This window comes from Emys orbicularis, chromosome 1, assembly GCF_028017835.1.
Source record: "Emys orbicularis isolate rEmyOrb1 chromosome 1, rEmyOrb1.hap1, whole genome shotgun sequence".
NCBI classification, from domain to species: Eukaryota; Metazoa; Chordata; order Testudines; family Emydidae; genus Emys; species Emys orbicularis.
In genome coordinates, this window is record NC_088683.1 from 117,252,522 (window position 1) to 117,279,962 (window position 27,441).

Genomic DNA, 27,441 nt, shown 5'->3' on the forward strand with positions numbered 1-27,441 from the left:
TATAATTTATATCACACAGGGGTGTGAATAATCCACACCGTTGAGTGACATAAGTTATAGCAACCTAAGTGGCGGTGTGGTCAGTGCTGTGTCGGAGAGCTTCTCCTGCCGACATAGCTACCGTCTGTCATGGACGCAGGAGTTATTAAGCCGACAGGAGAGCTCTCTCCCATTGACTTAGAGCATCTTCACCAGAAGCACTACAGGGGTGCAGCTCCATCTGTACAGCTGTGCTGTTGTAGTGTAGACATAGCCAAAGTGAATTACATGCATTAATGGCTGATCAGCCATTTAGTTTTTCACACAGTTCTTGTACACATCCAATGTTTTTACCTAAAAGGATCTCATATTTTAATATAAACCAGTCTATAAAATTTTGCCGGTGTTCTTTCCCAAACTTCATATTGAAGAGGGCGAGGCTAAACCACATACTCTGGATGTTAGAAGCCTTTAGCTTTTTATTTAGACAGGACTGATTAAGCAATTTAGATAGTCCCCAAAATTGTTTATTGCTTATGAAAAAAATAACAAGGTGAAAGTAGTACTGCATGCAGTCTTTATTCAATGCAATGGTCAGAGCATTCCATAAGTGTGAATATACAGAGCTCATCATGAAGAAACCTTAGTTATAGGTAAGTAACCTTCATTAATGGGTCGAATGAATTGTTTCATTTTTGACCATTTTAAAATGTCTTTGAATTTTTTTTTAATAAAATTAAAAGAAATTTTGAAAGGAAAAGTCATTTCAAATTGAAAAATCAAAACATTTCATTTAAAAATGTCAAAATAAAATGTTTAGATTTTTTCTGAATTTTGTTTGTTTTTTCCAAAATGAACAATTTGGCTAAACTGACCAAAAAAACACCATGAAACAGTTAGGGGTTGCCATATCTGCATTTTTGGCAAAAAACTCTTTCAGCCAAAAAATGTCACCTAACTCTATGTATGACCCCTAAAAATAGCTGGATGCAATTCCAAGAGGATCATGGATTATCCTTGGAAAGCATAAGATGCCATACCAGAACACTGGGCACAGGGTTCCAAAAACATCAACCCACTCTTCTACCACTCACTGTTTCATACTGGAGCCATAAAGCAAGGCAGAAGGTCTGTAATTAAACATAGCTTGTTAAGAGGCATAACAAGCTTGTGACTTTAAAACTTTCTCTTAAATAAAGCAGTGATTCAGTAGCATGGGGCCTTACTGGTTAACAAAAGGAATGATACACCACCCTTAGCCATCAGTAATCTCCAACCCTTATAACCATCTCCTGCCACGCTTTCTACATGCCTACATATAAACTAGATCTGATTTCAATTCAATAACATGTTGATGCCTTTATACCTGTATAGGGACTCAAACCATGTTTTTGTACATGCATGTTCATATAGCATCTTTCCATAGTATATAGTACAGCTTTTTAATAGCATTTCCTAAGTAGAGTATCACAACACACCGTACAGCAAGAAACTGTCATAATGGCAGGGTTGTCTCTATACTTAAAAAATAGGCAAGAGGCAAACAAAGTTATCAAGGAAGTTGACTTGGGAGACATGACAGCACTTTCTCTAGATTCTGGCTGAAGAAACGAAGGATACAGAGAGAATAGTAGTTGGCTGGTGTGGAAGAGTGATGTGAGGGTTTTTTCTCAAGAAAATTGTGTGAGGGAAAGGGTTGGGAGTTAAAGATAATATCATCATTTTTAAATGAGACAGAAATGTAGTGGGAAAATGTAAAACAAAAAGACAGAGAGGTTAGAAATCTGGGTAGGAAATAATAAAATGAGATTGAATTGGGAAAAATACAAAGTAATACATATGGGGGAGAATAAACCAAAATACAGATATTCAGCAGGTTGCAGAAATCTGGACATTAACTCTGAATTTGCAATGCAGTATGCGCCCCGCCCCCCACCCCCGAAAAAGTCTGTTCAGTGTTGGGCTGTGCATATGACAGGCATCAATCATGTCACAGAGCAAGGAAGTGACAGCTCTTCTTTGAGGGATGTCCCTGTGGGTGCTCCACTCCAGGCGATGGTGCGTCCCTGCACCTTTACTCGGAGAGTTTTAGTAGCAGTGCCTGTACAGGTCGCGCATGCGCGGTGCCTGCCTCGTGTGCCATTGTCACTTCATCTAGCGCGTGTGACCCAGACCCCTCAGTTCCTTCTCAACCATCCCCGGCCTGAGACAGAGCTCAGCAGTCCCATTAAAAACCTTCATTTCTACTGTTAGATAAATTAGTGAGTTAGGCTAGTTTAGATAGGTTAAGTTTCAGTTCTTAGACTTTTACATCCCTCTCAAAAACAATTTTTTTATTTCTTCCTCCTTTAGTACAGCTACTATTAAGTTAGAGAAATGCCTGGTTCACCAGGATTTAAAAGATACGCGTGCAGAGAGGCAATGCCTGTGTCAGTGGACCCACTCAATGTGTTCGTTGCCTATGGGAAGCTCACATTCCTCAGAAATGTGCCCATTGTAACAAACTGGGTGAGGGCACGCAGAGATAGAGACCTGAGGCTGAAACTCATTTTGATGGAAAAGTCATTAAGACCAGCCTCCGACCCAGGACAGGAAACCTCTTCCCGGCCAGTCTTTTCACCACCAAGGTCTCCAAATACCAAAAAATCCACACAAAAAATCCTCTTCGCTTCATAGAGAACAGACCAACAGAAAACAGTCCCCGACCAAATTGCTCTCATCGGTGCTGGCAGCACTGCGGCTCAACACTTATGACACTCTGGGCATGTCTGGCACCGCCTGTGCGTCGGCTGCCACCGGAACCTAGTACTCCAGTGTGGAGTCTAAGGGCTCTAAGCAGGGGTGAAAGTAACTTAAAGGATTTACCGGTACGCCGGAGTCCTGAGCGGGGCTTGGCCTCAACCGGAAGAGGCGGGGCCTTTCAAGATTAAAAGGCCCTGGGGCTCCCGCTGGGGCTGGGAGCCCCAGGGCCTTTAAATCACCCCGGAGCTACCAGCTGCAGAGGTGGCTGGGAGCCCCAGGGCTCAGGGATGAATTAAAGGGTCCGGGACTCCAGCCGCCACAGAGCTCTGGACCCTTTAAATCACCGCAGGAGCCCTGCCACCGCTACCCTGGGGCGGCAGGGCTGGGGCTGGGGTAGTGGCAGCAGGGCTCCGGAGGCGATTTAAAGGGCCCGGGGCTCCAGCTGCTGCGGGGAGCCCCAGGCCCTTTAAATCGCCTCCGGAGCCCTGCCACCGCTGGGGTAGCAGCGGCAGGGCTCCAGCGGTGATTTAAAGGGCCCAGGGCTTCGGCCGCTGGGGGGAGCCCCGGGCCCTTTAAATCACCACCGGAGCTCCGGCAGTGGGGCTCGGGCAGCGCTTTAAAGGGCCCGGGGCTCCCCGGAGCGGCTGGAGCCCTGGGCCCTTTAAATTACCATCGGAGAAGCCGGTCCAGTCCGGCACGGTGTACCGGCCCAGACCGGCTTACTTTCACCTCTGACTCTAAGCCGCCCATCTCCACCACAGCACTGTCGATAGCGCTAAAGGAGTCTGCACTGACAACCACCCTGATTACAATGCCACAGCCCAATACTGCTAGCGCAACAGCGCCAACACACACTGCCCCGGCTCTGCACGCTGTACTTCCAATACAATCGGCACCTCACTCTTCAGCACCGAAGCTCTCGGTGCCGCACCACTTTCTGCATCAGAAGGATCAGTTCTCCTTGACTCAGTGGCAGCGAAAGCATCACTTCCACAAGACAGATTCAACATGATAAAGACATTCATATCCACAGCGAGGACAAGCCCACAGATTATAGTCCACACATGCCTCCAACTTCTGGGCCACATGGCAGCATGCACGTTTGTGGTGAAACACACATGGTTACATATGCACTGCCTACAAGAATGGCTTGGAACCATATACAGACCAAACAAACACGTATTAAACAGACGATTAACAATGCCTCCCAAAGTCAAGGAATCACTAGCCTGCTGGACTCAACCACACAACGTTTTCTCGGGAATCCCATTTACACAGGATCCTCCATCACAGATGATAACAATGGATGCCTCCCTCATAGGGTGGGGAGCACACCTGCAATATCACACAATTCAGGGGTTATGGTCCGCAGCCAAGACAAGGATACTCATAAACCTGCTAGAATTCCGTGCTGTCCACAATGCCTGCCTCCACTTCCTACCATTCATAAGGAATCAGAACAGAAAAGAAATGACCGACAACATTGCTTGCATGTTCTACGTAAACAGGCAAGGGGGAGCCCGATCACACTCATTATGCACCAATAAAAAATGTAATTTTGTACTGGTGCTCAACAGAAGTCATGGATTCTCTTTCCTTAGGTGTATAACTTTCCCTTTCCACCCTGTTCTACTGAGATCAAAGAAATTTCTTTACCAGAGGAAAGATGCTACCATGTGTCGTTTCTATAGGGGAGAAAATGTTGGCCGGAGGGGAGTGGGGGGGAGAGAGATCTACTGTCTTCTGCCTGAGTGAGAGACTGTGAGGATTCTGTTGCCACCTGCCATTTCCTTCCTTCCCATTCACGGTGGAGCTTTTCAAAATGTTGCCATTAGAACAGAAATACTGTACTCTACTCCTCCAGGGTGATGAAACAGGGTTTTGTCTAAAAATGCCAATTTGTTGAACCTGAAATGTTTTGCACAAACATATGAGGTTCAACGAACATTCAATGAACCAGGCAGTGTTCCGGCAGAAACCTGCCTGCTTTCCTGCCAGCTCACCTGGTGGGCTGCTGGGGACCCCAGGGTTCTAGGGTCTGTGACTCCAAGGTAGATCCACCTCATGGGCTGTCCCAGTGCCAGGAAGCTCAGGGCATCTAGGATCAGCAGCTCCAATGTGTGGACAGACTGGGACCCTGGCTTTTCAGGTTCCACAGTTCTGGGGCAGTTGTGCCACACCAATTGCCTCTGAATTGGGAACCCTTGGGCTTCTAGGGTCCCCGGCTCAGCAATAGCCCTTCTGCATGGAGGGCTTCTAGACTCCTGGGCTGCATGACTCCAGGAGCCTGGTGAGTCAGCTACTCCAAGAGTCAGGCAGCCCAGGCTGCCAGCTGGCCAAGGAATAATCCATATGGAGGGGCTGCCCAGAGTTGTGGCCCCTCAAAGCCATGTCAGCTGCTATCTGGAATTGACATGATTCTTGTCAGTTTCATTGCTGCTATTCAGTAGTGGGCAGCAGTGAAACTGGCAAGAATCATGTTAATTTCAGAGTCCCAGGAAGCACATTTCATTTTGGAAACCCCACATGTTGATGTTTTTGAAATCCCCTTTTTTTAAAATTTCCAGTTTGCAATAAATATTTTTTTTCTGCATTCGAATGAACCCAGATTTTGAAACACTAAAATTTCCTGTGAACCAGAAATTCTGCGTTTAGGCCAGCTCTAGCTGCCTCTAAGTGGATCTGTGTTGAAACAAGTTTACTCCTGAGAGGAGAAGGTGACATGATTCCTCAAATCCAGGGATATCAAGGTGGTGGGAGAGTTGCTTCCTCATTGCATTATTGAGTTAGGCTTCATTCCCTGGAGTCTCTTCAGCACCCAGAAATGGCTAAGAAGTAGGTAAAGATTAGATTTATAATTGAAAGCAAGCTTCAATCTTAAATATCAAAAGTCTTCTTACTCTTGTTCGCTACTGCTAGTGGGGGTATCCAAAGCATGACTATCATATGGTCATAAGAAGATAGTTGGTCAGCTCTAACAAATTATTTCAAATGTAGGGGAAATGACCTTTGCAGTAACATACTGTATGCCCTTCAATTGCTAATAGTCTAGGAGGAAGTTTACATATTAACTTTCATAAAGTTTGAATCCCCAAATGTATGAAGAAATCATTATCACAATATTGATGTCTGAAGGGAGCAGGGGGTCTCTTACCTTGAATCCACTATGAAGAACAGCCATTTTGCTAGTTTTCTATTTCTTATTGTTTGACCTTAATATATGACAGGAGTTTGCCCTTTACCTGCCTCCAGATGTCTCTTTTATAGTACCTTCACAAACATTCATACAGATGTTTACCTGCCAACCCAAGCTGCATTTCATGCAAATATTTATCTACTGCTGTTTGGGTAAAAGAAACAAAGGGAGCTAGCCCATTTGGGCCTGCTTATGTTCTCCATAAATTCTAAGGCATGAGTTGTCTGGGTATCTGTCTTGTTTTTACAACAAAGATACTACTAAGCTGTTCTTTTCTGTTCACTGAGAACTTGGAATTTATATACTTAATTTCACCATTTGTGCCCTGATTAATCTTTTTAACAAGTTAAAAACAAACCTTTTCCCAAATCTGCCTGTGACTCAGCTGTGGACTCTGATACCATGCCAGAGTGCCTCCCAGATTTTTGACAGATAAAACCATGGCTTTACTTCCATTACCTAAACCAGAACACCAAATTTCTGCCAACTGCTTACATAAATGCTGGTTTAAAAAAAATTAATATCCTATAAAAAAACACACATGTATTCATTGTTTAAAACTTGGAAGACTGCAGAGGTTTACTTGCTCTGTGGAAGTAATAAGTAATGTACCTTAATGTTTTGGGAAGATTTTTAAATCTATTTTGTGTCCCCCTTCAAGCCTCCTGTATCCCAATAAGAGGCAGGTTAGGTTTCAGTGAGTTCTGCTTGACTAGAGTAAGAAGAGTCCAGAGGTTGAGAGATGTGGGGAAATCTGGACTCAGACCAGTTTCTCTTTGTCCATCTGTTCTGTCTTTCTCCTCATCATTTCCAGATGTTTAAAAATACTTCTTCAAAATTTTGATATAACTCTTCATTTCCTCTTCTCCACCCTTCCCAACCATCAAACCCTGTTTGTCCTTCCTATTGTCAGCCTGCTGCCTTTTATGATACTATGGGGATTTTATAAATCCTTTGACTTCCCTGATCCCTCTCAAGTCCTCTGGCTGCAAGTAAATCAGTCTAGGTTTTCTGCCCCTGTCCTTTTGTTCCTTCATCCCTACTTTTTCCTCTGCTTCCGTCAGTGCTGCATGATTTGTGTCATTGCTTCACATAGGCTTACTGACCTCAGACTGAGAGGATAAAACAGCAGAGGCAAGACTGAGTGATTGGTTTGATTTTTCATCCCATGTTCCAAGGAACTCCTTTTTATGAGGGTGGCTCTACAGGAGAGGTGGACTGTATAACCCGAGCTTGCTCCAGGACTATGTTATCATGTCCTTCAACCCTATGAGTGGGCTTCTAATTGATGAGAAAGGGTAATATACTGCAGTTTGTAGGAAGAGCAGCAGATTGGGAGAAGATGAGCAAGATGGAACTCTGGCTGATTTGCAGACACTTTAGAGCAAGCTCATGTGACCAAACTGACACCTGTCCCCACTTTTTTCATGTCAAAAAATTTATAGAGAGAGAGATCTTCTTGGTAAAAAAAAAAAAGTCAACACAAGCACAGTACAGAACTTGCTTTTTTTTTTTTTAAATCTTGCCACTTGGCATCATTACCCGAATGTTATGAAGGTTAGATAGATATGAAAAAATAACCCTAGCAGGAAAAAAATTTTGATACATAATAATGATCTGTGTTCATATACTGCATGAGGGGGCCATGCAGATGGACAGGAATCCTCTGTCTGCATACTGCATATGAGGGATAGTGCATGGACAGGAATTTTTTCTCTGTCTGTGGACCAGACACAGGGACAGTGTGGATGGATAGGAATTTTCTGTCTGTGGACCACACGCAGGGATGGTGTGGACAGACAGGAATTTTATGTCTGTGTGTTTGTATGTTGCATATAGCAGTGCTGTTTTTAGCAGATGCCAGACCTCGCAATTTGCTGTACAAAGAAAATTCCTCACATTAATTTAGTTTAGTGTAGCAAAACTTCTCCTGCTGCTTAGGAAGACAGTTTATTGTACTTGTCCCTCCAGTAATTATCATAAAGGCTGAAAGTGAGGCAGAGAGAGAGAGAAGGCTGAAATTATACTTTTTTTTTTTTTTTTTTTTTTTGCAGCCAACTTTGAAAATTAATCTGTCAGAACTAAATCACAAGCACAAAGTTTTTAAATAATGTTGCTATCAATGCTGTTTATATCTTACAGCACAGACACACATTTATACACACACAGCTGGGCTCTGGGCTATTGCAGACAGCCTGTGTTGAGATGACATTGAGCAGCTCACATCACTTTAGAATCTAGGAATTTGTGTCTATTGGCAACTTGTCCTCGCCAAGAACAGCTCATCGAGGAGGGTATACTACTCTCTACAGACTCTTTGAAGCCGCAGGCAAAGGCTATTGAAGTGCTGGGTCATATAACAACAAAAATGTGAGGCTAAAAATGTTCTGGTGAAAACCTGGGGGACTGTGGGTAATAGCTTACTAAAACTCACTAATGTTTAATGCCATCTAAATGCACAAAATCTAAGGTTCCTCTCTGGCTGAGGAAAGATCCTTGTTGTTTATTATAGAGGCACTGTCAAACTAGCATATGTTTTGAAACTTTCTAATGATATCAACTAATGCTGCTCTGTGTAAGCGTCTGTGAGCAATTCACATATAGCAGGGGGTCACAAACTTGCTTATAAAGTTCCATTCTGAACTGAAACTTCTGTAAAATCAAAGACAAGAAGAACAGTTTGTTAAAAAATGAAATGTGTTGATGTTAGAGTGCTGTAATGATTACAGTCTTGATTGTCTGTGTTATAGTTTCCATGCTTTTGCAATGCAAACTATTCTTCTTTAACACCTTTCCCACACTGCTTCTCATTCTAACAGTACCCCTGATGTCACTGGATAATCCATAAAAAGCAAGTATGTCTTAAGTCTGACTTTAAAACTACAGGGAACAGCTCTTTTCAGTACCAAACTAGGGTGAGAGTTCCAAACATAAACATGGTCATAGATTGTTTTCCTTTATTAACCATTAATTTATTGCTAACTATTTTATTCATATTGAGTGTTAATGCAGACTCATAACTATAGTTACAACAAAGGTCTGTGATGACTTTACAATTTTGTAAATACTGCTTACTGTAGGAGTACACAAACAGCTGAACTGTATCTTTCAACTTCTGTCTGAGACTTAAAGCTGTACTTCTCACCTTTCCCTTCAGTTGACAAAACACCCCATCTTTTGGATCCAAATTGCTTTCCCTCATTGTTTTTGTTTCTGTAATTTACTAACTCTAGAAAACCAAGATTAGGAAAATGAAATTGAAGAAAACTCTTCACACATCATTAATTTTTCTATGCTGTTTAGATCTTCTTGCCATGTGGCTTTTTGAATCCCTCACTTTTGCTCTTCCACTCTAATAGCCATTCTGACAGTAGCAGATCTTTGAAAGTTCTATGATATAGCAGGTGAAATACTTAGAGAACCAAAGTCTGATAGTCTAAAAGTAATTAAACTTGACCTGATGAGATACCATAATACTGCAGTGATCAGCCTGAGACCAGGAATAGAAAGTATGTGGGTATAGCTCAGTGGTAGAAGTGTTTGACTGCAGATCAATTGGTCCTTGGTTCAAATCCAAGCATCCCCTTAGAAACCTGGTCCCTTAACAAAATTTGTGGGGAGGGATAGCTCAGTGGTGTGAGCATTGGCCTGCTAAACCCAGGGTTGTGAGTTCAATCCTTGAGGGGGCCATTTAGGGATGTGGGGCAAAAATTGAGGATTGGTCCTGCTTTGAGTAGGGGGTTGGACTAGATGACCTCCTGAGGTCCCTTCCAACCCTGATATTCTATGATGCATCTCCTAGAATCTGTGTGACAAGTAACGGCAATTAATCTAGTATTTTAATACCACTTGATATCTCTTATCTAAATAAACTCTTCTCAGTATTTTACCTGAAGTGGGGTTAATCTCTAGTGGACCATTTCAGTAATCCAAGGAAATCCCTGACCAAAATAAACTTCAAAGTGAAGTTAAGGTTGCAAGAAAATGTCAGTAATTTAGGGTTGAGAATCCTTTCAAGAACATTGTAGTCAGTTCTCATGTATTCTGCAACTATGGAGTTTCATTCTTGCCAAAAAAAAAAAAAAAATGAGCTCCAGAATTTCACAGACAGGGAGAAACAGTGACTGAGAGATTAAAACTGCCCCATTCATCTTAATAGCTTGAGTTTCAGAGAAAACAACCTATGTCTACGCTATCATGAATAACGTAGCTGGAGTGGAGGTACCCTAGGTCGAGTTACTGCGGGGTCTACACCGTGGGGGGTTGACAGGAGAAAAACTCCCGTCAATTTACCTTACTCTTCTCGTCAGGGGTAGAGTACAGGGATCGACTGGAGAGCGATCTGCAGTCAATTTGGCGGGCCTTTACTAGACCCACTAAATCGACCGCCAGTTGATCGATCTCAGAGCGTTGATCCCTGCCCCCAGACAACATTCTGCAGCATCTTAAAAACTGAATATGTGAAGGTGTAAAATAAATGGAATTTAATATCAAAATAACAGAGGGAGCTGTACTGATTACGTTCATGTTCATATTTAAATCAGTAAAAATCTCTATTTGTACCATACCTGAAACAGTTGTAGAATTTTTCCATCAGAGTGCCACAAAATCTAGGGACCTTGCAGCAGAGTCCAGCTTGTCGTTGTGTACACTCATCTAGATTATAGTTCTCTTTTTTCCCCTCTTAAAACAGGAAATTCAGAGTTACGGTTATACTTCCAAATGTTTGAGTTTCTTTTAAGTGTCGAAATTCAGTGAAGATACCCAGATTATCTTAACTCTGTATCTCGCCCCATGAAAATGAGAAAGGCAGACTATTTTATCAATTCCTAAAAAAAAAAATTCATCTTGTCAGCAACCACAAAAACAAGAATATTTCATCCTTAATTCTAGAGTGGTTGTGCCAGTTCTGGCCTTTTTCACAATCCACAGGGGAAAAAATTACTTTGCAAATCCTGTTTGGGCAAATTAGCATAGAGGAGACAATAATTCCATACTCTTCATAAAGGCCTCCCATCTTACAACATGCTGAGGATGCGCTGTACTTCACAGGAGGTGATCAGTACTTCATAGCATTAGGTTATGTGATTTGATTTGCCAGCCAATTATCCTAGATGTCACTAGACACAGTGCTAACATGTATCCATATTCAAACCTCTTGGGCCTAGATCTTGAAAAACACAGAAAAAGAACAAAAACATCACACTTAGTAAAGGAATCATATATGTATGAAACCAATGTTGTACCATGCACTTTTTTTATACTCCAGCTTCAAAGAAATGAAGATGGGAGGATTGTAGGGGGAAGGGATAGCTCAGTGGTTTGAGCATTGGCCTGCTAAACCCAGGGTTGAGAGTTCAGTCCTTGAGGGGGGCATTATACGGATCTGGGGCAAAAATCTGTCTGGGGATTGGTCCTGCTTTGAGCAGGGGGCTTGGACTAGGTGATCTCCTGAGGTCCCTTCCAACCCTGATAGTCTATGATTCTATATCAGGTCTGGATTAAGGCAGTCCAGTGCCTTAGATGCACCATTATGTGGTGCATCTCTAGCTCCATCCACACAGCCTTGCCCCTTCATTATGGTGATATCCCCCCCTAATCCCCCCCATAACACCTCCTGGAATAGATATGGCAAGGAGGTTCCCCGTTCTTTCCCAGAGAGGCAGGGCTGGCCTGGGATTCCCCAGCAATAGAAGCAGAGGCCCTCCTTGTCTTGGGGCAGCAGGAATGGGAGCAAGGGTCTCTTTTCATTCCTGAAGAGGCAGCAGTTTCAGCAGGGAAGCACCCCCAGTACTTATCCACAGCCAAAGTCCATCTTCTTGAGTGGACTGGGCTTGTGGCACTGCCCTCCTTTGCCACACAGTCTTTTCATGGGAAGTGTTGGCCTGGGCCCCCCAGAACAGTGAGTTTTGGAATTAACATCCCATTGAGATGCATGGGGACGTTCACTCCTCTCAGAGCTATTGTTTAGGCCAAGGGTTCTCAAACTGGGGGTCGGGACCCCTCAGGGCGTCGCGAGGTAATTACATGGGGGGTTGCGAGCTGTCAGCCTCCACTCCAAAGCCCGTTTTGCCTCCAGCATTTATAATAGTGTTAAATATATAAAAATGTGTTTTTAATTTATAAGGGGGGTTGCACTCTGAGGCTTGTTATGTGAAAGGGGTCACCAGTACAAAAGTTTGAGAACCAGTGGTTTAGGCTGTCTGAGGACTCAGGAGGATGTCCCTGCATCGGTACACTCCAGGCATAATTACAAACTTTTCTTTGCAATCACATAGGCTAAAATCTTTTTGTTTGTTTGTTTTTTAATGAAAGCGGAGTGCCTAAGCCTTAATCCATTGTCCTCTGTGGGGACTGTGGGGACAGAATTAAAGTAGTTGGTTACCTTTGCTTTCAGATGATAGACGCTTTTGGAAGTGTAACCTTGTCTCTGAAACCCCTGGCTTTTCAATGGCATCTTTTTAACTAATTTAACATTCTTGTAAGGATTTTATGCTTGTTACTGGTACATATTCACGACTTTGGCTTCACCTCAAAGATATTTGTCCAGAAACCTTAAACCCTGCTTTGTAACATAAGTATAGCAACAACCTAATAAAGTTTTATAGAAAGGTTCATTTTCAGTCCTATCTTTTATTTTGTGTTTCTTTCATTTCTTTTGCTCTACCAATAAATTACCCTCTTGTTTAGAAACAAAAATTGAAAATTTTAGCTTGGAGCAGCTACTAATTAGCATCTCGGAGAGAGAAACTTGAATTCCGACCAAGGGAGAAATACAGCCAGGAGCCTGTTACAGTTTGGGTTTAAGGTCTCTGACAGGGCAGCTGCCATCTCCCTTCCCAGTGCCGCAAAATGGCTGGCAGGAGCCATAGCTGACATAGGGGGAGCTGTATGTTCTAAAATGTACTAAGTTTTGTTACAGCCTGGAAATAAACTAATTGCACCCTGGGATAAAGAACAGGAACTCCTTGACACCGAAACCAATATGCTTTTGGATACACAGAGTGGTATTTTTTTGCTCTCAGATGAGATCCCACATTGGCATGTGTCAAAACAGAAAACAGAAGTTGAGTAAATTGTAAATATTAAACATCCAGTGGACATACAAGATGTATATGAGAGGCTGTTCAGCTGAAGATATGTGGCATTCTGGCCTCCCAGCATACTACTGAATGGCAGTTTCCTTGGAGGAACTTTGGAACAGAATGTCAGAAAATGCAGCGTCTATGGCATTGCTATATCTAATACAAGGATGAATTTAGAGACTGTTTCCAAACTCTCACAACTTGAAACAATTTACAGTATAACAGTTTGAACCAGATTTTGATCCAATACAAAATGTGTAGTGAAGAGATTCATAAGAGAAAGTGAACTTACTAAAGATAATCAAATACCACACACCTTTCTTCTATTAAATATTACTCCTAATACTGAACTTGCAAAAGCAGGAAAATATTACCCAGATACTATGGAAGATCCTCAGAATTTAAAATCAAATCCTAATCTTGCCAATCAGCAGCATAAGGAAGATTCAGGCAGGCAGATTAATTGGCATAGATTTTAAGCCATGAACTAATGTGATACAAATTTCTGAACATGAGTTTACAGTGAAATTGATCTGTAGTTAACCCATTTTATAGGAAGCCTTTCCAAATGCTTCTAGGCTTCATACAATAAAAGCCCAACGTTCAAAACATTAAAATCAATCAAAAAAACCCAAACAGACCAAATATCCAACCACAGAAAAAACAGGAACCTGATTTAGAATCAGACCCCCAAAACCGTCAATGTAAGCGATCCTACCAGCAAAGGGTTGGTGCAAAAAATAGTGGAGAGGGAACAACAGATGGGAGAGAAAAAAAAGTCGTGGTGAGATTTAGCTGAAAATTAATCAAGGCTGAGCCAACTTAAATAAATGTGTTTTGCCTCCTTTTAGGGCACCCTACAGCAAGGGACACTGGTATTACCTTTTCTGGTAGATAATTCCACAGTAGAGTAACCTCAGTCCTATCTGTGCCCTGGGATTGCGATCAGACTTGCCCTGGCCAACTATTACTGCAAGGCAGGGGCACAGAGTGAGAGACATTCACTCATGTATTTCAAGCCTAGATTATTAAGGCTTTTATATGCTAGTTTTAAGAAGGGTAGGTGCAACCAACTGTCTCACTCTTATCCTAAGGATTAAATGAGCAACTCATTCTACTTATTGTTACCATCTTCAAATGAGTTTCAGTAGATGTATTTCATGGCTTTGTGTGGTATCAGTGATCCTAGACTTATTTAAGCTGTAGTCATGGGATGCTATATATGTCCTTTTGATCTTGTCTTAAGGCTCTGAATCACAGGCCACACTATTTGTGTAAACCAGCACTGTGGTAAACATTCTCAGACTCCAACCCTTCTTCACAGGTCTCAGAAATAAAGGAAAACACCTTTCTGCCTGGAATCTTTAGATGTGGTGCTGAGATGCCAAAGATACAACATACCTTTCACCCCTCAGGATCATTAGCAATGAACAGGACTGCAGTTTATTTTAGAACAGATGTAACTAAAACACACAACCTTTATTACTTGAAAGCTGGGATTGGGATGATTTGAGCTCTTGTAAAAGAAATGGCTGGAGGAGAAGGGAGTTAAGTCTCGTTATCGCTGTTTAGTAAACCAGAGAACTGTAAACGAAGTGTGAGAGAACATATACTAACTTGTTAAATTATGGATACTCCATTATGGGGAATCCCAAACTCATGATCTGGTTTGGGATGACTTTTTTATCTCTGGTGCTAGCTTTGCAGAATCCAAACCAGTAACTCACAGTAGACTTTTCAGCAGGGGATCTTGTTAGTAACATGTGCCTTTCCTACGGCACCAATATTGCTCCAAGAGGCATCCCTGGATAGAGAAGATTTCAATTCAGTTTTTAAAAGATCAACACATATTATATATACATGTTATATATTGGCCTGGAGATAAGTGAATGCCTGAGCTGCAGGGTTACTAAATGGTATACCTCCATTTGTTTAAAGTTGAAGTTTTCGAATGTGTGGCAGCCAAGTTTTTCCAGGAAAAAAATGTGGGCAAATGAGCAGCAATATGGATGAATTAAAACTACATGATAACTGAGCTGACAAAGTCTGTCATTCAGTTATATAACAAATCTATAACATTATCAGCAGGTGATTGGAAAGTCTTTACCTCAGATATAATCTATGCTCAGTCCTGCATATCTTGGAAAATGCTGGCAGATGAATTGTGCATATGCTGTTTGCTGAAATAACAAAAACAAGAGACTCCATGAAGCAAGACAGTTCTGGTAATCCAGTTTAGTGATAACGTAGAAGGCTTTTCCCTGGACTCCTGCTGATCACATCAATCTGTTCTTAATTAGCAGTGAGGTCCCTACTGGTTATACTGAACATCCCCAAAAGGCATCTAGACCCAACTAAAGATGTCCCTTTTTAAGCCTCACAAATAAAGATGACATGTCAGAATGTAACCTCTCCATCAGGTTTGGAGAACGCTCTGCAGGACCTTAAATATTTTAAATGTGAGGGTGGAGCATGTAAATCAATTCACTCAATCCCCTGATCTCTGCAGTAAAATCATGAGGGGACGTTACACGAGGCATCACACTATATTATCCCTGCAAAGAAATCATGGGTAGAAAGGTGATTCACACAGGGATTGGCTTCTGCTTGTGTCTGCCCCGGTGGATACCAGTAGGGAGATCCTGGGAGCATTTGTACAGGGCATTGCTGTCTATATGTTGAATACCTGCAGGGACACCCTGGGCGCCTTAACAATGAAAGTGTTCCGATTTTCAGAGATGCTGAACACCACAACTTCTGTTGAAGTTCACCACCTCTGAAAATCAGGCCCTTTTTTTGGAAAGTGTAGGGGACAATTTCCTGGTGCAAGTGCTGGAGGAACCAACTAGGGGCAGAGCTCTTCTTGACCTGCTGCTCACAAACCGGGAAGAATTAGTAGGGGAAGCAAAAGTGGATGGGAACCTGGGAGGCAGTGACATGAGATGGTCAAGTTCAGGATCCTGACACAAGGAAGAAAGGAGAGCAGCAGAATATGGACCCTGGACTTCAGAAAAGCAGACTTTGACTCCCTCAGGGAACTGATGGGCAGGATCCCCTGGGAGAATAACATGAGGGGGAAAGGAGTCCAGGAGAGCTGGCTGTATTTTAAAGAATCCTTATTGAGGTTGCAGGAAGAAAACATCCCAATGTGTAGAAAGAACAGTAAATATGGCAGGCGACCAGCTTGGCTTAACAGTGAAATCCTTGCTGACCTTAAACGCAAAAAAGAAGCTTACAAGAAGGTGGAAGATTGGACAAATGACCAGGGAGGAGTATAAAAATATTGCTCAGGCATGCAGGAGTGAAATCAGGAAGGCCAAATCACACTTGGAGTTGCAGCTAGCAAGAGATGTTAAGAGTAACAAGAAGGGTTTCTTCAGGTATGTTAGCAACAAGAAGAAAGTCAAGGAAAGTGTGGGCCCCATACTGAATGAGGGAGGCAACCTAGTGACAGAGGATGTGGAAAAAGCTAATGTACTCAATGATTTTTTTGCCTCTGTCTTCACGAACAAGGTCAGCTCCCAGACTGCTGCACTGGGCAGCACAGTATGGGGAGAAGGTGACCAGCCCTCTGTGGAGAAAGAAGTGGTTCGGGACTATTTAGAAAAACTGGACGAGTACAAGTCCATGGGGCCGGATGCGCTGCATCCGAGGGTGCTAAAGGAGTTGGCAGATGTGATTGCAGAGCCATTGGCCATTATCTTTGAAAACTCATGGCGATTGGGGGAGGTCCCGGATGACTGGAAAAAGGCTAATGTTGTGCCCATCTTTAAAAAAGAGAAGAAGGAGGATCCGGGGAACTACAGGCCAGTCAGCCTCACCTCAGTCCCTGGAAAAATCATGGAGCAGGTCCTCAAGCAATCAATTCTGAAGGACTTAGAGGAGAGGAAAGTGATCAGGAACAGTGGATTCACCAAGGGCAAGTCATGCCTGACTAACCTAATTGCCTTCTATGAGGAGATAACTGGCTCTGTGGATGAGGGGAAAGCAGTGGATGTGTTATTCCTTGACTTTAGCAAAGCTTTTGATACAGTCTCCCACAGTATTCTTGCCAGCAAGTTAAAGGAGTATGGGCTGGATGAATGGACTATAAGGTGGATAGAAAGCTGGCTAGATCGTCGGGCTCAACGGGTAGTGATCAAACGGCTCCATGTCTAGTTGGCAGCTGGTTTCAAGTGGAGTGCCCCAAGGGTCGGTCCTGGGGCCGGTTTTGTTCAATATCTTCATTAATGATCTGGAGGATGGAGTGGACTGCACTCTCAACAAGTTTGCAGATGACACTAAACTGGGAGGAGTGGTAGAAACGCTGGAGGGTAGGGATAGGATACAGAGGAACCTAGACAAATTAGAGGATTGGGCCAAAAGAAACCTGATGAGGTTCAACAAGGACAAGTGCAGAGTCCTGCACTTAGGACGGAAGAATCCCATGCACTGTTACAGACTAGGGACCGAATGGCTAGGAAGCAGTTCTGCAGAAAAGGACCTAGGGGTTACAGTGGACGAGAAGCTGGATATGAGTCAACAGTGTGCCCTTGTTGCCAAGAAGGCTAACGGCATTTTGGGCTGTATAAGTAGGGGCATTGCCAGCAGATCGAGGGACGTGATCATTCCCCTCTATTCGACATTGGTGAGGCCTCATCTGGAGTACTGTGTCCAGTTTTGGGCCCCACACTACAAGAAGGATGTGGAAAAATTGGAAAGAGTCCAACGGAGGGCAACAAAAATGATTAGGGGGCTGGAGCACTTGACTTATGAAGAGAGGCTGAGGGAACTGGGATTGTTTAGTCTGCAGAAGAGAAGAAAGAGGGGGGATTTGATAGCTGCTTTCAACTACCTGAAAGGGGGTTCCAAAGAGGATGGATCTAGACTGTTCTCAGTGGTACCTGATGACAAAACAAGGAGTAATGGTCTCAAGTTGCAGTGGGGGAGGTTTAGGTTGGATATTAGGAAAAACTTTTTCACTAGGAGGGTGGTGAAGCACTGGAATGGGTTACCTAGGGAGGTGGTGGGATCTCCTTCCTTAGAGGTTTTTAAGGTCAGGCTTGACAAAGCCCTGGCTGGGATGATTTAGTTGGGAATTGGTCCTGCTTTGAGCAGAGGGTTGGACTAGATGACCTTCTGATGTCCCTTCCAACCCTGATATTCTATGATTATGATTAAGTCTGTGCATTATCCTTGCAGTGGTGAGGAGGAGGATTTATTTACACATTGTTTCTGCATGTCTGTGCATTCAGTGAAACCCTCAACTCTGACTAAAAGAAACGAAGTGGGAAAGCAGCCTGTAGAAGATGACTCCTTTAACTCACTGAGAGACAGGCATACTGTCTCCACCACATATCCATTTGTCACAAGTATAGTCATTATATTAACAATGATGTAATCTGGGTCTTTTTTAAACTTTACATTAAAGGATTAACAAAGCTTGTTTAGGCTAGTTAGAAGAGCCAGGAACTCCACTAATCAGATGTTTTACTAAAACTGAGAGAATAGTCATTGATGTCATAATCAGAAAATAGTCATTTTTGCTAGTATGCTCTGTAATGGAAGAATAGATTTTATGAATATCCCATCCTGATGCAAGTCTTTTGGGAACCTCTCTGTATATCTGATAAAAATAACTTAGTGCAATATGAATATGAACCAGACTGGCTGAATGCAGACAGTGTGTAACTTTTAGAGCCTTAGTTCTTCTCTTGCTCTCCCTAGTCTCTGAAGGTCCTCTCTGGAGAGAAAGCGTGATCTGTCCCTGAAGTTGAAATTTGAGTTCAAAATCTTGCCAGGTAAAGATGTCCTCCAGGCACTGACCATCCTTCACAAATGTTAAAGAAAACTATGTGTGGTCATGATACAGTATAAATGTATTTAATGTAACATTTTATACAAAGTGTGCCCTAAAATGTAGTATAGAGTTGAGTTAAATCAGTGGTTTTTAAATTGACCCGTGGAGTTCAGTGATCTAACATCTGTCAGTCTTCAGGTAGTGGTAGTTCTGGCTATTTGCTCCCCTGCGTAGGACTCCTGTAGAGTTTCTAAAGTATTTCACCACTAAGTTCCATAATACATCTCTCTACACTCTGTGCATCTGCTCCATATCAGTCTTTGTTAAGGGTTAATTTAACTGTGATAAAATCTGTAGATAGACACCAGAATTTCGAGTGTTAGTGAACACAAAAGGTGAGCAGAAGCAAACTATACAATGACCTGGAGAGTTTAAAGCAGGGAGAAATCCCATACTAATAAATGTGAAATCCTACATCAGGAGAGAGGAAATAAGTAACACATTTAAAAGAGGTGTCACCAAACAGCTACATCCATCATATTTTCTCTTTAATACTTTCCCATTATATGTAACCAACTGGTGTAATTTCAGTGGGAGAGATGTGGGACCTAAGTAGGGTGTTCAAAAAAGAGGCATTCCTACAGAGAATATCCCGTCTAAAAAAGTAAAGTACAGTATGAGAAGATTTTAGAACCACTGGGTTAACTAAAACAAAAGAACAGACACACAGAAATTAAGAGATACAGGCAAGGAAGAAAAGAGAGATTTTCAGATGAGATTTGAACTGAGGGGGAGAATCTGTCAGGAAGATGGATACTGGATGGCTGTTCCAGATGTTGAGATGCAGAAGACATGGTTCTTGTAACAGAAGTGGTGAGATTGTGTGAAGGGGCAGTGCGGAGGCCAGTGTTGAATAAGTGGAGGGAGTAGGGAGGGAAGTAGTGACAAAGTAGCAGATTCATGGAGGCTTTTACAAACAGAGGACAAGATGAGTTTGTGCTGCTGGTATAGCTCATCATAGCAATGGAGGAAATATTATTTTAAACCAAGAGACAAACCCAATGCCCTTTCAGAGGTCATACTTCAGAGAGTAACAGCTCAGAGTCTGTGGAGGCCTGATGAAGGCTTTGACACCCCTGTCATGTGAAAAAGGATACCATAATTGAGACTTCATTTTTTTGATGGAGAGGATCTTATTTGATATTAATTATTATATAAGAATGTCCTCTCTTGGTTTTCTCTTTATTCTTAAGTGATTGGTGGTGCACAAGGAAGGAATCTCTTACCTGAGGAAGCCTGTGGTATATCAGGTAAAACATCTGGGACAACTGAGAAACCTAGCATAGTCAGTTTCTAACACAGAAGTGCTGTTTTATATCCATTTTCAGCCTTAGCTTTGAGTGGCACATGCACACAGCAGTTACTTTCCCAAAGAAACGTAAAGCAAAAATTTCGGTCTAAGGCGCAGCTCTTACGTGTGCAAGTTCTGAAAGCTAACCGTGCAGTTTCCCACCTGAGGCATTCCCAATGCCACAGCTGTGTCTGCTTCACTCATTCCCTTCCCACAGGATATAGTGGTTAGACCACTGTGTTCACAGATTTTTTACAGTGGCGTAAGAATGCTTGCCATGGGGTCTGAGCAGAGGTACGCCACAACCCCATAAGGTGAGAAAGGAAGTGACTGTGTAGTAGCCCAATGACATAGCAGTTAAGACTGCAGGATGCTGGGAGGGGGGAAAGTTACTCACATGTTTCCCCATAGTATAATAAGCTGTTTTTCCTCATAAACACTTCCAGCTATGTAAGGCTATGTTCTAGAAATTTCCATCCTGCATATTCTGTAGCTGTAGGAGAGGAACTCAGTACAGTTATTCCAGGCGCTCAGCAGACTCCTAATTAGAAGTCCCCAATTAGCTTTCAGAAGTCCATAGAAATTTTTCGTTTCCATGCCCAATATAAGCAGAGGCTTATAAAAATACTCCTTATTCTTCAGCCCTATGCATGGAGTTGGGAATGGATTTTATCATTCATTATTAACCAAATGACTTTGCTTTGACTGACTTCTTTAACAAAGAATTTTCATACTTGAAAAAAAAAATCATTTCAAATGGTATCCTACCAGTAAATAGACGTTTGTTATTTCTATCTTAATATTTTTTGCTAAATTTCAAAGATACGTGTATTCCATCTCTTTAATGGCTGTCATCTAGAACTTCCAGTGAAATCATAATGCTGAATTTGTAACATCTTCATGCTAAGCCTTGGATATCAGAACAAGGTTAAAGCTTAACAGCAGAAGTAGCAGAAAGTGAAGTTAGGCTGTCAGGGAGATAAATCCTTTTTGAAAACTTAAAAAAATAATATAAAATAATTCAGATCTTGTTTGCCTTAATGGAGAAAAGGGGCAGTACAATTCTGTAAGGTTAAGTTGTTGGTTTTTCAAGTGCAATTTAGTGGTAACCACTGTTAAATTAACCCAAAATCTAAAATTTAGAACTTGCCTACAACAACTTTGAAAGCCCCTGCTATTCAACATGCAGTCAAATGAAATCTGAATTCTCTATCCTAAGTTAAAGTGGCAGCGTCTACTGAGAAACTATTCAGTTATGGAGAGAGTGAATCACTAACAGGTATTTCTCCAAACAGCTTTGAACATTCATTTAATGTATATTATTATTTAGTAAATCTTTAGCTATGTAATGTATAAAGACATACATAAAACTGTTGTTTATCTTCTCTAATGTAGGATTCTCAAACTTTTTCATATTTTGAGGACCACATTTTAATAGAGCATTTGTCTCAGGGACACCTCCCCTTGCATTTGCTTGTTGGGATAGTAATATTAGGTTAGTATTTAATGTATTTTTAACTGTCTCTTAAAGCAGGTCAGCAACTGGAAACAAAGAGCGCAGGCACCATGTGATATGCCAATTCTCCTCAGACTACCAGCAAGTGTTCCATGGATCTCAGTTTGAGAACCACTGACTAAATAAATCCCATACAAAACACTTTTACTTTTTCACTATTGCCTCAGCCTTACCTTAAGTGCAATTCAGGAAAGAGGAACATAGGAATTATCAGACTGAGGATACGTCTGCTCCAGTATCGTGTCTCTGGCAGTGGCTAGTACCAGGTCAAGGACATTTTATCCTGTCTAATCTGACTGTGGGTGGTGGTATTATAACTTTTTTTTTATTTTACAAAACCATGCAGCTCAATATCATGTTGCCATGAGTTCCATATGTGATTTATGCTTTGTGTAAAAATATAAAAAGTAATTATTTTGATCGGTTTTAAAATTTGTTTCCTTTTAATTTCATTGGACATACCTTGTTCTTGTATTATGAAATAGTAACTAGGAGTTTCCAACTGACTTCATGCAATTGCTATTTGATATATCTCTATTATGTTACCTCTAATTCATCTTCCCTCCAAAGTAATTATTTCTCATCTTTATAAACTCCCACATAACAAACTCTCTCTCTCTCTCTGTTTTTCTTACCTTTCTTTGGATTTTTTCCATTTCTGCGATGTCCTTTTTGAAAACTGTATTTGAATATTCAAATGGAGAGTGTACTTTTTCTGGTGCGTAGGTTTATATTATGCCATTTATAATATCTTCAGTATTGATTTGTATCCCCTTATTAATATGGCTTCATAGTTTGTTTTCTTTTTGACCAACACTTTGCATTTAACAGATGTTTTCATTGAGCTGTCCACATTGATGCCTTTTTCCTTAAGCAGTTTAATCAAGAACTTAATTTCCCTGTACACACATGCACAGTGCAATCGTTATTAGGTGCAACTCAGAGGATGAGAAAGTTAATTACAAAGCTAATTTAGCTGCACAGTGAAGTGAAGTGGCCTGTATGTGCTAGCTAATTTTTACTTTTGCTTTGTGGCTACACTTAATCTATTGTATGTTGTGAATTTTGTACAAGTATTGTGTACTTTGAATATCAATGATTTTCATGCACAGAGTAGTGCACAGTGTTATAAGCTGCATTTCCTTGGCTATTTCCCTCTGCCTTGTAGCACTTACATTTACTGTCAACTGAGTAAACTGAATTTCTCATTCTTTTTCCCTCATAGACTCAGAATCGCATGAAGTTGATGGCAGATAACTATGAGGATGACCACCTCAAATCCTCATCCCATTCCAACCAAACCAACCACAAACCCTCTCCAGACCAGGTAATACTTCTCTCCTTTTCTCTTTTAAAATAATAATAATAATAATAATAATAATAATATTATGTGGAGATATACCTATCTCATAGAACTGGAAGGAACCCTGAAAAGTCATCAAGTCCAGCTCCCTGCCTTCACTAGCAGGACCAAGTACTGATTTTGCCCCAGCTTCCCTAGGTGGCCCCCTCAAGGATTGAACTCACAACCCTGGGTTTAGCAGGCCAATGCTCAAACCACTGAGCTATCCCCTCCCCCCATGACTTTTAACTACTGGGCCTGATTATTTTTGAGTCATATGTAGCTTTTCCCAGCATGCATGAAGTATCTGGGAACAAAAACAACATTCCAGAGTGAACTTAGAAGATAGAAATGGTTGCAGCTGTTTTGCTGGCTTTCTTGAAGACCCTTGCAAGATGCACAGACGCTCCCAAGTACTGAGTTGTCTTTAGTGGGGTGAAGAGGGGACAAAGGAATGTTAATGTCTTGACTATCCCATGAAACATAAGGCAGGAGCTGTCTCCTAGTACGTTCAGATTTCAGTAATACAAGTCAACTGTTCTGGAGTGCTTGGAGTGGCTTCATCATTCTTGCTGTAACTCGTGAGAATAATCACCTCTAATAAGGGTCCTGAACTATTTCTCTCTGTGAATAGCAGGAAATCTTGATCAGGATCAGCTTATTGGTCCCTGGATTGTGTGTGGGCAATTACTTGCATTTCCCAGAAGGAAATCTTCACTTGTATGCCAGATGAGCACAAGTTGTTCCTTCTGAAGCTCAGTGGGTCATGAACTGAAAAGATCAATTTACCATTTCTAAGGCATAGTAGAGCCTCATGTGTCATTTACTAAGATCAGCCATGTATTTGATATCCATCCCTTGGGTAACACAGAGACTGCCAACCTAATTACAAATTTCACATTGAAACCTCACGTGTTCCAGGTTAATTAAAACATTCAAAAACTGTAATTGCTCCCTAGACTGAGAGATGGGAATACCTTACCTTTCTCAATCCTCTGGCTGACCTGTAAGTAGCATTGATGGGTTCTGAAGGGAGCTGGATCTCATCCTGGTCTGCTGAAGAATGGGTCATTGTAACATGGCAGTTCTGAGGGGAATGAAAGTAGAAAATGGAGGAGCCTAAACACATATACACCCCTCCAAAAATCCTATATTTCAAAACTTCCTTTCATATCTACACCAGACTCCCTCTGAAAATAATATTGTGAAAAAGTGTTGAAGACATGGTGTTCATTGCTCTGGAGGGGATAAAAGTGATGCAAACACAGGAATGAGTATAAAATTTTCTTACTACTTAACCACCTTCCTGGGGTTGTAAATGAAGAACCTCATGAATGAGTGGCTTGAGGCCTCCAGGACATTCTTTGCAGGTGTCAGACCTATTTTCTTTGAGAGAAGGATTATCAATATTGAAGATCAAAACAGTGGTCTCCAAATCTCAATTTCCTGGGGAGTAGAAGAGTATCTGCTATTTTACACACTGAAATGTTGTAGTGAAATAAGGGCATTTTCCAAATGTGTATATGGCACCTGACTGAAAATGAAGGCATTGGTAGCATGAACAGTTTAAGAACCAAAAGAGTTTTATGTATGATCTTGCAGAGGGGGACAGGTTACATTTTCAGTTTATGTAAATTCTGAGTAATTGAGCAAAGTTTAAAAGAGAATTAAGAAAGCTGTTTCCAATGGTTCAAGTTATTGGAAAGCAGCAGAGCAGAGGACACAGGGAGTTGGAGGCCACTTTTTTCTACTACTAGTATTTTATAATTATGTCTGTGCTTTAAATACTAACCAACTCTTTATTTCATTCCCATGCTGCTCTGGGGCTTTTTCCCCTTGTCATCTCTGAACCAATAGGATGAGGAGGAGGGTATTTGGGCATAGCCAATCAGATGCTCTTAGTTCAGCCATTTTGTTCAGAACGGTGAGAATCAGCTTTCCTTACCAGTAGAAAAGTTTCCCACGGTCACTCTTGCATCTTGCTTCTGTGTGATTCATGAAATCTGGGTGTGTTTCCTTTCCCTTTCTCACGTGGTCTATGCATGTGAATGTTTCCTACTTATTTGTTGTGTTTTTTATTTCTTCTGTGTGTTGAGAATCAAGTTACTGTATTGTTTCATGACACTATGGGGAGAACTTTCCAGGGCATGTAATTGAGTTTATATGTGTATATGCAAAGCAACACCATGATTCACGTGAAAGAGAGCAGGAAATGTGTCCTCTACAATTTACCATTAACCTCATGGTGGAAAATGTTTCCAGTCAGACCCTTTTTGTTTTTTCACAAAGCAATTTGCTCTGTAACCAAACCTTTTTTAAATCCTGGTCAGTAATGAATGAACTCACAGGTAATATTTCTACCTGGAGATTACATATTTTGAGCATGTTGAGCTCTGCTGCTGAGAACAGTGCCAGATAGATGACCCAAAGCACCAAGTTGCCCCAAATATGTATTAACTCAGAGGAGGCGGCTATTAATAATGACTACTCAGAATAGGGGACTCTTAGAAAATTAATAGAAAAAATAAGACTCTCCAATTTCTCTCTACATTCCCCTGATTTATTGCCACATTACATATGTGTCATTGCACAGATCAAGTCAATCAGCTGGAAAATTTATTCCACCTGTGACAGTCAAACTTTAATTTCATGCCTTGGGATTTGAACTGAGGAAATCCCTTTTATGGAAAAAAATTGATAATGTGATTAATTCACACTCCTTGGTGATCTCACACTCCTTTTGAGTCACTTCTCTTGCAATGCTTGTGTGTTACTGTCTGGTGTTAAGTGTGTAAAGCAATTCGGATGTGTGTAAAGCTCTTGCTGAAGAATGCCATTAAGGATGGAGAGATGAGGTAAGTTGATGGCAAAAATGAAGCAAGCACTATGAAGGTAGGAGTCATTCGAACTGATGTTCATTCCAAATTAAAAAGATGGTGGTGCAGATACTGATCAAAAAGATCTTTCCATTGACCACCCTGTGTACTGAGAAAGGAAGAAAGCTTAGGAAAATGAGTGTGCTGAGTTTCTTTACCATTTTCACAGACTAGAAGTTTGCCAAATTAAGGCAGATGTGAGTTGCCTCTCTGTTAAGCACACACATTTTCTTCAGCTTCCATGCCACAGCAGAGAAGCAAAGAAGAAACACTACATATTCTGAGGATAATGTGGTAGCTAAAGGCCTCTCCTCCAATATATCCCAACAGAGAAGACTGTCAAGCACAAGCCCTTCATATATACCCCAGCAGGGGGAAGAGTGTGAGAGTAATAAGTGCCTCCCAAGCCAGTGATCCCTAGTGTGATAACATTTTTAGCAGTGTTCCATGTATACTAGAAGGGGAGAGTGTGCCACAGCCCTTCCCACTTCTTATATGCTAGAAAGAGAAGGTTTGTTGGCCACAGAGTCCATTTTTTATTTTTGCAGTTGTAAAATTTAGTTAATTTATTCAAGTTCATTAACAGAAGAGTTTGATAGCATAGGGAAGCCAGCTTTGTTTTTTTCAAGAAATTGTTCTAGCCAGGGGCATCTATACACCTCTGCTCAGTACTGAAGAAAAATGGCTTTTATCCATGGTGCATTAGTCTGCTCTAGAGGGGCATAAATTCTAGTGCGCACTAGTGTGTTGCGCACTAGTGTGTTGCACACTACATGGCTTGTGTGGACCCTGCTGGCATGCACTAAGAATTCTACTGTGCATGTTGATGTAGCCCCATTTCAAACAGTACTACATTAATGCTCAGTAGGGAACTTTTAATGCTCACCAGGCACGTCCACATGGGCCAGTTAGTGCATAACACGCTAGTGCACACTAGAATTTATGTCCCTGTAGTGCAGACAAACACACACTAGAGGCCACCAAAACATTTACTGCATGTAACTAAATGTTTATACTGTAGCATCTGAACCTGACCCAAATTACTGGTAATGTTTAATTATACTTAACTCAGTGCACGACAGCAGTATTGTAGACATGCTCTCTTGAAACATAGCACTGCCTCTACAAGTATGTACTATATATACAGCTGCACTGTGTGGTACTGTGTGCTCAGGGACTGCAAATCTAACAGAAGTGCTTTACCTGTGACAAACCGTGACAATCTTCTCTGTAGCCTCACTGCCTTACCTTCTGGATTCTTTCCACCTTATCCTTTCATCCCCATAGGTGCTCTTATTCATCTATTTTGGATACCCTTTGCTTTTGTTCTTTCTTAGAGTATGCTCATTTTGTATGAGCATCAACTCTGCCCCTTTATCCTTCTCAAGTGTTAAATTCTGCTAGCCATTGGCAATGGGAGTGCTATAGTTGGTTTATTACTGCTCATTGTTACCAATAATAGTATGGTTTTATGTATGCTAACATAAGAGTGTCTGAGCGATTGGTTGAAGTAGGACTGAGTGGACTTGTAGGCTGTAAAGTTTTACATTGTTTTATTTTTGAATGCAGTTATTT

At 41.5% G+C, this 27,441-nt stretch overlaps 1 protein-coding gene across 1 annotated transcript in view; it reads left to right on the forward strand.

Moving 5' to 3' along the window:
• Positions 1-27,441, forward strand: part of ERC1 (ELKS/RAB6-interacting/CAST family member 1) — a 569,800-nt gene that overhangs the window by 493,489 nt on the left and 48,870 nt on the right. The window contains exon 17 of the mRNA XM_065406940.1: positions 22,874-22,975. Coding sequence (XP_065263012.1) covers positions 22,874-22,975 — 102 coding nt within the window. The remainder of the gene's footprint in view (positions 1-22,873; positions 22,976-27,441) is intronic.